Below are 11,456 nucleotides of genomic sequence, written 5' to 3'. Positions count from 1 at the left end.
TTCACTGTCCTTACACTGTATTCCTCGGTTTCCTCCCTGCAAAGACAACTCCAGGGAACCACATGGTATCTGCATGTGGGCCAGTAAAGAAATTTCACTCCCTTCGCTTCCCAAATCGGCCTACCTTTCTATAAATAATCGTTCTCCTCCCTTCGCTCAGGTCTGTGAGTAGTTTGGTCACTTAACCAAATACACGCACACTCACAAAGCAAGGAGAGGAGGGGTGTTGGAGGTGACACCGTGAATGACCTTGCAAAGGTGTCTAGCCCACTGCGGGCAGGATTAGCAAACCTGAAACCTCTACAAATATTTGTGTGCCTCCGTATTCCTCCCTGCCTGCTCCTCTAGCGCCAGCCTCGCCCAGTCCCCTCTCGGCTGCTCGGAGATACAAAGCCCAACCCGCCCATCTCTTTGCAAACCCTGAGAACTTCAGTCCCCATGTTGAAACTCGTCGGTGGCGGTGGCGGGCAGCACTGGGCATGCTCAGTAGCGGGGACAGGTCTGGGAGGCAAGGAAGCCGCGTTTGAAGTCGCGCGGCCCCGGTATCAGGAGGAGGCGGGTTGCCGGGGCCACGGCTGGGGGATCCGCGGGGATCTCCGATTCCGCGCCGGGAGCCGGCATGCTCCCGGCCGGCGCGGCGGGGCGGGCGCGCGGGGGGGAAAGCGCTGAGGAGCGGGGGGAGCCGGTGGGAGAAGGGGAGGAGCGCCGGGCTCGCCATCCCCCGGCGCCTGCTCTGCGGCTGCTGAATCGGAAACCGCAGGGAGGATCCGGGGAAATAAAGACGCCCGAGAATGACCTCCAGCGAGGCCGCCTGAGCCGGGGCCCGCGCGCCGCCGCACCAGCCCCCGGCATGGGCGACCGGGGCGGGCGGCCGGAGCACTCGGCCACGCACGCCCCGGGGGCCCCCGCCGACGCCGGCGCTGCCGCCGTGAACGGGCTGCTGCACAACGGCTTCCACCCGCCGCCAGTCCAGCCGCCGCGCCTCTGCAGCCGGGGCCCCGCGGGCGGTGGCGACGCGGCGCCCCAGCGCCTCCCGCTCTTGCCAGAGCTCCAGCCGCAGCCACCGCCCCCTCAGCACGACTCCCCGGCCAAGAAATGCCGGCTGCGGAGGAGAATGGACTCTGGGAGAAAGAACAGGCCGCGTAAGTCCCATTGCGAGGGGAGCGCTGGCGCGAGGCAGGCGCATCCCGCGGGCCCAGCACCCGGGAGCGGCGGTGCAGGCACCGCAGCGCGCCCGGTGCGCCTCAGCGCCCGCTGTCGGGGAGTGTACGGAGGGGACTCCCGGGACTGATTCTTTCCCCAGGGGCGCCCAAGCACTAAAGATCGCTGCCTGAGCCTCACTCTTGTTTGCTTCGGTCTGTAGAATGGGCCGATTGAATGCGGATCCTGCGCTGCTCCTTCGGTCACGACTCTAAAAAAGGCTAGCGCACCGCCCGCCTTTCTAATTTGTTGATGGGAAAATGCACGTGTGAGAACATTTCTCGGGGTCCGGGAGTAGGGGTAGAACTGGAGGGACAGCCGGAGCCGCCCTCTCCCTTCTCCTTGCCCCTTTTCCTTCTCAGAGTTCGTCTTTCTGGGGCTAGCGCTCAGTCAGCCACCTTGTCCTTTGAATTGCAGAGTAGCCGCCAGTACCTCGGGTCTGTTGGCAAGCGCCAGCCCTGGAGGCGTGGAGTTTGACAACCCCCCAAAAATCACAGCCTATTAAATGCTTTTTCTTCGCAGCCAATGAGAGGACCTGTTGGCCGCGACACACCCACTGATACCATGTGGGCCGGAACTATGTGGACCAATGAAAATTGGAGGTGGAGTTTTGTTTTTTTTTTCCGGGAATTGGGGTTGTAGAGTTGAGGGTTTCTAATGGTGTGTGTGGCGTAAAAGCTGAAATGCGTTATTTCACAATCTAAAGCTTGTATATGATATTAGTCTATAAAGAGTACCTTCCCCGCAGGACATTGTGAGATGTAAATTTGTAGATCGAGTTTACAACAGGTTTTTCCTATCTGAGCCGAACCTCATTCAACTGGTTACCTCTTTCTGGGTGTCTTTAATGAAGCTTATAAATGGCAAAAAGCAAAGTAAGTAGAATGCATTACTAATTAGTGATTGCATTCAACACCACTTGCATATGTCTGATACTGAGAAATTGCTAGTATAGGTTTTGGATATATCTGTAAAAACTTGATATTTGGCAAACTTTTTTGTTTCTTTGTTTAGACTCTTAGTTTTTCTGTGCCCAGTTAAAATCTCTGAGACTTTAGGAAGTATCGGTATGGGACGTGACTCTGATACTTGTATTTTGTAGATCTGAAATGTTTAGATTGAAAGTTAGAAGTCTTGTCTGGAACTTGGAAGCCACACAGCAGATTTGGCAATGGTTCTAAGGAGGACATCTACTTAGCACTTGAATTTGTATTTATTTTTGTTTTTGAGACTTGTTAGAAAATTACTTTCTTTATGGACTTAATATTGATTACTTATGATTTGTTAACCTGTTTTACTTCTTTCAAAACCACATTTTAGTTATTTCTCTGATCTGTGTGTACAAATTGTATGACAGTTTGCAATGTAAATTGCTAAAATACATTGAAAGAGAACTGTATTGAGTTTTTGGGTATTAGAGCTAGCTTAAATGGTCTATGAGAGCATAACACCTTTTGAAGTAATTTTTGAGGAATTTAAAGTACACTCTTAATAATAGATTGGAAGCATAGAAAAGACAAATTTGAGCCTTAATTTGAGCTTGCAAACCCACAGAGATTATTATCTTAGAATACAAGAAAATATAACTGTATGCCTGTATGTTTGGTGTCAGAAATTAAAGTGGTTTGTATTTTTCCAAAAATAGAAACCTTAGTTATCTTAAATTCTTAAGTTATCTTAAATTCAGTGACCAGGACACTTACCTATGAACTTTTAAAAGGGATTCATCCAAGTGCGCGTGGGTGGCTCAGTTGGTTAAGCGACTGCCTTCAGCTCAGGTCATGATCCCGGGGTCCTGGGATTGAGCCCCACATTGGGCTCCCTGCTGGGGGGGGAGCTGCTTCTCCCTGCTAGTGCTCTCCTGCTCTCTCAGTTCTGTCAAATAAATAAATGAAATCCTTTAAAAAAAAAAAAAAAGTAGGGCGCCTGGGTGGCTCAGTTGGTTAAGCGACTGCCTTCGGCTCAGGTCATGATCCTGGAGTCCAGGGATGAGTCCTGCATCGGGCTCCCTGCTCAGCAGGGAGTCTGCTTCTCCCTCTGACCCTCTTCTCCCTCTGACCCTCTTCCCTCTCGTGCTCTCTATCTCTCATTCTCTCTCTCTCAAATAAATAAAATCTTAAAAAAAAAAGTAAAAGGGATTCATCCAAACTGACTTTTCATTATCCTACCATGTTTTCTTTTCTCAAATTTGAATGAACATTTCTGAAATAAATTTTACGTGTTCTGAGTCACATCTGCTGTATTCACTACCAAAATTCCTCAGTGAAAACTAGGTTTAATATCTTTACACCTTGCCTAGGTATCTTTTAGGTGTCTTTTTAATGTTTAGGTATCTTTTTATAAAAAAAGATATTGTTCAATCAGTTCATATTTAGGTTTTCTAATCCACTTAGAGTTAAGTATATCCCTATTTTTTAATGACTGATAGATTTTTTTTTAAGATTTAATTTATTTATTTGACAGAGAGAGAGAGAGCACAAGCAGAGGGAACAGCAGAAGGAGAGGAAGAAGCAGGCTCCCCCCCGAGCAGGGAGCCCAATGCGGGGCTCCATCCCAGGACCCTAGGATCATGACCGGAGCTGAGGGCAGACACTTAACCATCTGAGCCACCCAGGCATCCCTGACTGATAGATTTTATGTGAGCAACTATAACAAAGAGTTTTGGGTGCTTTAAATAAAATGTAAGAGTATGTTGGGGATTGAAGCATCAAAGCTAGGCAAATAATTCCTACTCACAAGTTTACAACATCAGACACCTGAGTCTACTACCTAAACTAGAGGTGTGTTAAAGACAGCCAGATCTCACTTCTCTCAGATAAGCATCTGGAATGCTTATGTGAGTAGGTGTGTTTCTGTTTGGTAATATCGAGGTTAGAGTGCAATACATAAAATACTTGATGTTTAAAAACAATGAGTGAAATGAAACAAACAATTCAGTAGTTTGTAATTGTTTTAAAAATGAAATCTCAGTGCAGGGACTCTTCACAAGCTTGTAATCTAAACACCAGACCAGTGGCAGGTTGATTTTGCTAAAGCAGGAGAGAGGAACATTGTCCGCTGTTCATCAAAAGTACTGTCACCTCACTACTTGTCGTTGGAAGGCTTTTCTAAGACTAACCGCTTCATCGAACTTCCTTCATTACCTGACTTCCCTCAACTACTCAGCAGCTCTGTGACCTCAACCAAGTTACTAGCTCTCATCTTGAGATGCTTGAGTTGGCTAGGTGATCTTCCAGTGTGGTTTCTTGTGCCTTTCAAATTCTCACACTTCAGAGCTGATATGTCTTTCCACGTGACTTATGGGTTGGGGTTTTTGTTTGTTTGTTTGTTTGCCTTGTGCTGATTGTTTCATGTGTGTTATTTGTCTTATCTCCTCAATTAAGTTGGAAGTCTGATTATATATAGGTGATATAGTTTTTTCCTCTTATGCCTTGCTCCTTGGGGACATGAACACTTGATCGAGGTCACGGAGAAAAGGTACCAGTCACATCTCTACCTCACTGAGGTAACCATGTCCATCCATAAGAAAGACTTTGGCAAAAGTCCTACAGTGGAATTTCCATGAAGTATCAACTGGGAGATTCCTTTGGCCTGCTCCTTGGTGCTTTGATTCTTCGAAGTACATGTAAGTAGCACCTTATGGAGTCAGCGCATTTCCCAAATATTCTGAAACATTCTAACAGTCCTAATAAAATGCTGTGAGGACCTAATGTGTTATAAATGGTCCCCGCATCGGGCTCCCTGCTCGGCGGGAAGCCCGCCTCCCCCTCTCCCACTCCCCCTGCTTGTGTTCCTGCTCTCACTGTGTCTCTCTCTGTCAAATAAATACATAAATAAATACAATCTTTAAAAAAATAAATAAATAAATAAATGGTGTAGCCATTCATACCCAGGAGGGCACGAATTTGAAATGCAGCTGGATGGCCTGAGGCCGGTTATTTCCACCTTCCTGCTTCAGTTCCAGTATGATGAGGTGGAGATAATCATACTACCTCGCTGGGTTGATGTGTGGATTAAATGAGATAATGTACAGTAAGAACTTAGATTCCTGCTTGACACATAGCAGTTATTCAGCAAAGGCCAGCTGTCATCACCCACATACAGAATCCTGTCCACTGTTAATCCATAGAATAGGACAACAAAGCTGGCAGAGGACAACCTCAGACTGACTTAGTTAAAAAAAAAAAAATACAGGCTCAGAATAAGAAAGACCAAAATGTTTTATTTGATTAGCTGTAACACTCTCAGTCCTACAATGATTTTTTTTTTTACCCTTCCCCAATAAAAATAGTGGATAATACAAACACATAGGGAAAAAAAGCAGTTAAAAAGTACTCACAGTCTCATTGCTCAGAGAAAACTATGGTACATGTTTAAAATGTACCATATTTTACAGGTAATTTTGGATCATACTGAGATAAGGTTTTGATAACTTTTATTTAAAAATAAAATTTTATCATAAGCATTTAGCAAACATCATTTTTAATGGTGCATTGTATTCCCAATATTCCATTATATGGATATACCAGAATTTATTTAACATTTCTCTCCTCACTTTAGGCTGTAGCGGGAGTCTCTATATCATAAACATCGCTGCAGCAACAACTTCCTACATAACTCTTTCTTAAGTTGTTTTTTGTATGTTTGGTTTTTAAAAATGTATTTATTTAGAGAGAGAAAGAGAGCACACATGCATCGGCGAGCGGGAGGAGAGGGCAGGGAAGAGAGGGAGCGAGAGAGAATCTCAAGTCAACTCCCCGCTGAGCAGGAGCCTGACTTGGGGCTCCATCTCACCATCCAGAGACCATGACCTGAGCAGAAAACAAGAGTCCAATGCTCAACTGACTGGGCCACCTAGGAGCCCCTTAAGTTATTTTTGTTGAGATTGGTGAATACATTCTTTTTGGAGGTGGAACAGAAATGGCACAAGGTAGTATTTAGATGTTGCCTTGAGATACTGGATATTTTAGACCCCAGGACACTGTTAGATAAGCCACCCTAGTGGGGGCAAGAAAAGATGCCAAGGGGATTGTTGGAGTCACCGAACACTGTGCTGCAGAAAGGCAAATATTTGGGCATCATCAGAAGGCCGGGGGATGAGCGCTGCCCTCTCCGTTCCCTCTTCTGTTGTGCTGCAACAAGCAGGAATAAGGACTGGATCAGCGCTGGCAGCCTCCTGTGGGGTGGGGGTGGGAAGTTCTGGCTTCTCAAATCATTTAGATAGAACACTACTAGCAGAAAATGGGTGAGAGTTCATTATGCACAGAACATACTCATGGGTACAAACCGGAGAAACCTAAGTCTGTTACCAGTTTTAGATAGCCACCGTTGTGAAAGTAAGAGGTGTCGATTTTTTTTTTTTAAGATTTTATTTATTTATTTGAGAGAGAGAGAATGAGAGATAGAGAGCACGAGAGGGAAGAGGGTCAGAGGGAGAAGCGGACTCCCCGCCGAGCAGGGAGCCCGACGCGGGACTCGATCCCGGGACTCCAGGATCATGACCTGAGCCAAAGGCCGTCGCTTAACCAACTGAGCCACCCAGGCGCCCCCAGAGGTGTCTATTTTCTAAATATTGGGGTATTTAGCTTTGGCATTTGTGCTTTCTACTACCTCTGAATCAGGCTAATTAGAAAAGCCAGGATAAAAAGATAATAGGTAGAATTTTCTGGTTGTATCTGCATAGAATGTAGATATATGCGCTTTAAAAAAAAAACAGACAACAACAACCATATTCAGTGCTTCTAGATGGATGGGAAGCATTGCAACTTCAAGAACAAAAGAGAAATGGAAAGCAAGGGCTCATTATACTATTGCTACCTTCTGGGACATGGTCAGATTCCCAAGTTTGTCAATGAAATTATGAGTTGTGCAATGCACATTTGAACTGAAGATTAAGAATTGAAGGCCCAGGGGCTCCTGGGTGGCTCTATCATTAGGCGTCTGCCTTTGGCTTGGGTCGTGATCCCGGGGTCCTGGGGTCGAGCCCCGCATCGGGCTTCCTGCTCAGCGGGAAGCCTGCTTCTCCCTCTCCCACTCCCCCTGCTTGTGCTCGCTCTCACATGTTCTTTCTCTCAAATAAATAAATAAAACATTTAAAATAAAAAAGAATTGAAGGCCCAAGTGTCCAGCATGGAAGAGGTTAAGTCAGGTATCAGGATCTTTTAGACACATGAACACTTTTCCTCAAAAGACCAGTAAATGAATTTCAACATTAATGCGAAGCATATTTGTTTGGCATGGTAACCAAAGTTGGAAAGAGTACTGCTAGTTTTTAGCATGTGGAACGCTTACCAAGTGAATAAAACAAAAAGCCATCGTGGTTTTGGAAACAGAATTAGTAGGGAAACAAAGGAGTCATGGTTTTAACTGACAGGTTTTGGGGTTTGGTTTGGTTTTGTGATAGCCTGGCTTGTGTATGTGTGTGTGGTTTTAATACAAGTCAAATGCCATGAAAGTAAAAATAAGCCAAGGTTTGACTTCTATGATATTTAATTACATGCGTTTTAGCTTTAATAGGTAAGTCAATATTCACCTTGGGATGGCAGTATTCTGATTCAGATATGGAAACTGTTCAGTGTACCGAACGTGGTGCACAGAATTTCTAAGTAGATCTTTTCTCTGGATAGTGCAGCTGTCAAGCTTGGTATCTCATTACTTAATTCATGCCATCTCTTAGATGCTTAGAGCTGGCTAATCACACGTGTGTGTGTGTGTGTGTGTGTGTGTGCGTGCGTGCGTGTGTGTGTGTGTGTGTTCGTATTCTCCGTCAATTCGAAGGGGTAAGGTAATGTTACTTTAAGAGGCTGTTCCATCAAAATAATGATCTGGACCTCTAGCAGATTTCCCTATAGTTTGGAAAGAGGATGGGAAAACTCATGACAATAGTGAGTGCTTAACAGTAGTCACTTTGATTGAGTAATCAGAGTAGCTGTTATTGAGCAACGGCTATATCCCTGTGTTTTTATGAAAGTATGCAAATTACCAACCCCACTCTTCCATCAGATGAGGAAAGAGAGGCTCAGAGAGATGAAGTATCCTGCCCGAAGACCTGTAGTCAGTGAATGGCAGGACCAAAATTCAGACCCAGGTCTAAGTCCATTGACAGCTAGCTGGCTGTCTTTTCTGCCACAATAAACCTACCATTTATGTCAGGAAAAGAAGTGTGTTCTGTAAAATTTTCAGAAGAGATAAGTATATGCAGTGTGTACACCTTTGGCAAAAAGCTGATCCGTGTGTCTGTGGAAGTAACAGTGGCCAGCATTACGGGGCACTTACTATGCGCAGACCCTGAGCTAAACACTTTACATGGATTATCTGAACAAACACTCCTGGCACCCTATGAGATGGGTACTGCTATGGACTTGTGTCCCCCAGGGCTCATATATTGGCTTCTAACCCCCAAGGTGATGGTATTAGGAGGTAAGGCCTTTGGGAGGTGATTAGGTCATGAGGGTAGAGCCACTGGGATTAGTGTCCTTAGAAAAGAGACCTCAGAAGGCTAGCCGCCTCCCCTGCCCCTCCATCCCTGCTTCTGCCTTGTGAGGTTATAGCCAAAAGCCATCTAGGAGGCAGCCTCTCACCAGACACCGAATCCACCAGCACCTTGATCTTGGACTCCAGAACTGTGAGAAAGAAATTTCTGTTGTTTATAAGATACTCAGACAGTGGTAATAAGACAGATCCTATCATGATCTTCCTTCTTCAGGTGAAGAAACTGAGGGAGGGCACAAGGGCTCTGGGTAAAACCGTCAGAGTTCAGATTTTGACTCTGCTGGGCTAGACTCAGGACCGTAGAGGGCTCTCGGAAAGTGTGAGTAGTGTTCTGTAGTGGAAAGAGCTTTAGAGCCACCAGACCTAAATTTAGAGTCTCCCTGCACTGTGGGTTTTTTTTGTTGTTTTTGTTTTTTAAAGACTTATTTATTTATTTTAGATAGAGAAAGAGAGTGGGGGGAGAGGGGCAGAGAGTTTTAAACAGACTCCGCACTGAGCGCAGAGCCCGACGTGGGGCTCCATCTCAGGACCCTGAGATCATGACCTGAGCCAAAACCAAGAGTCGGGCACTCAACTGACTGTGCCCCCCAGGTGCCCCAGCACTGTTTAATAACAGTGTAGCCTTAAGGTGAGATCCTCAACTTCTGGGACTGTTTCTTGAATAGAGATAATGGGGCCCATCTTATTAGTTGTGGGGACCAAATGTGGAAAATGTAGATAAGTGTAGAATAGAATGACTGGACCCTGGTGTGTGCACAGTAAAAGACATTTTGCTATTAACACTAGCAACTCTTAATAAAGGTCATCACTTAATATTAATATTATTGCTGTTATTTAGTCACAGAGGCTTTCAAAACTTTGTGAAATCTCAGAATTTCCATCTTGCCTGGACTAAGACTGGGCCTGGGTTTCCGGGTGTCTTCCAAACTGACCTGACATCACATCCTGCGTGGAAGCTCCCCTAACTCCCTCTGACGTTTCTAGAAGCAGGACACGTGGCCTGTGTCACAATTCAGTGAGCTCATTGTCACTTTCATAAGTTGCCCCATTGCAGCTCCTGAAATGGAGCACAGTGTGCCCTGTCTGAGGGTGATGTTGGCAACTTTGTGACTAAGAAGACTGTCATTTATTTTACTGCTAATCTAGTGCCAGGACAAAGTGACTTTTTAAAAAAGGAAGTTTCTTCCTTTGATCTTTACGGTTTGATACCTCAGCCCTTGCGTGAGGCAGACAATGCACAAAAAAGATAAGAAGGATTAGAAAAGTGAGCGCTTGGCCTTTGTAAAAGCTGCATGAATCGGACAAGGCTTCAGAATTCAGAACAGCTGCGTGGAGTTCTTAGGCCTTCTTTTTAATGTGCAGCCTGGCAAACTTTGTTCTGGCAGATGAGGAGATGGATATTTCTGGGCACTTGTTGCCTTTAAGACTAGCACATGAACCTTCTGGGGCACCCGGCCTTGTCTCCATGCTGAATCGGGGCCACGGGGCCTTTAGCTTGTGCCTCTGGACAGTGTGAGCCTACACGAACCTCTGGGAGTGGGGACCAGCCTGGACGGTGTCGGTTACTAGGAATCATCTGGGGCTTCTGGACAAACAATTCCTTTACAGCCTGAGGCAGGAGGTCCAGGAGTGAGAGAGGCAGGGGTGAACTTGTGTGACCTCAAGCTTGATGTGGGTCAGCAGTGTGATGAGGCTTCCGGCAGAACGTAAGCACTCAAATGTTAGCTATTATGGGTGGTGGTGTTAGATGCCCTTCCTTCCTCCCAGTAGTCAAATCAGACTCCCGTAACTTCTACCTTGACCATACATTTTGTCCAATCTCTCTTCTACGTGACTGCTCACTAGATATTTAAAGACAGCTATTTTATCTTGACTTTTCCTTGGGGTCCTACCCTCAGAGAAACCAAGACCCACGGACTCACCTGCCAGACTCCATCATCCATGCAATTCAGTACTGGTTGTAATGGGTTGCCAACAGTAGTAAAGCTTAGACAGACGATGGCCTCCTGGGGTTGTCATGAAGGGGACTAGGTAAGTACTGACCTGGGTGACCTTGAACACTGAGATTTAACAAGGCTATGGGTCCCACAGGGGCTAACCAGTTTTTATCCCTGGGCTAGACTTTACATGTGATACTTGGCTTCACATGATTCCAAGCTGGAGTATAGACTGAAGCCAGTTGCCTGGCTTGATTTTACTCAAATACTATGGCATTTCCAAAGTCACTAAACTCTGTGTGTATGAATCAGAAGACTTGAACATAGTTGAGGCTGTCTGCTTACTCTTCATACTTTCCCAACTACCAATGTTTGATGAAAAACATCTAAAGACATGCTGTGTATTTAGGGAAAGGAAGGTAATATCTGTTTGGTCAAGGAGATACCACATCTTCTTATCTTTTATGGAAAGTTTTTACTATAAGGAAGTGGCCCAAATGTGATTTATTCTTTGGAGTGACTGCATAAGAGATCATCAACACTTTTTTTTTTCTCAAAGATTTTATTTATTTTTTTGAGAGAGAGAGAGCATGAATGGGGGAGAGGAGCAGAGAGAGAGCGAGAAGCAGACTCCCCACTGAGCAGGGAGCCCGACATGGCGCTCGATCCCAGGACCCTGTGATCACAACCTGAGCGGAAGGCAGATGCCTAACTGAGCCACGCGGGTGCCCCTAACATCAACCCTTTTAAAGAGTGGTGGGGGTATCATGAATAATTATGCCAGGACCACAGGCATAAACTGGGATTATCCGGGACAAACCACGAGGA

The 11,456-nt window shown here is 45.7% G+C and overlaps 1 protein-coding gene across 1 annotated transcript in view; it reads left to right on the top strand.

Moving 5' to 3' along the window:
• The first annotated feature begins 277 nt into the window (after positions 1 to 277).
• Positions 278 to 11,456, top strand: part of PANK1 (pantothenate kinase 1) — a 54,850-nt gene continuing 43,671 nt past the window's right edge. Inside the window, 2 exon segments of the mRNA XM_027595840.2 lie at positions 278 to 579; positions 581 to 1,142. Of these exon segments, the coding sequence (XP_027451641.1) occupies positions 439 to 579; positions 581 to 1,142 (703 nt within the window). The 5' untranslated portion in view covers positions 278 to 438.

The sequence above is a fragment of the Zalophus californianus genome, chromosome 15, assembly GCF_009762305.2.
Source record: "Zalophus californianus isolate mZalCal1 chromosome 15, mZalCal1.pri.v2, whole genome shotgun sequence".
Classification (NCBI taxonomy): Eukaryota; Metazoa; Chordata; class Mammalia; order Carnivora; family Otariidae; genus Zalophus; species Zalophus californianus.
The sequence above is the reverse complement of the archived record's forward strand: the minus strand, read 5'-3'. Positions and strand labels throughout refer to the sequence as shown.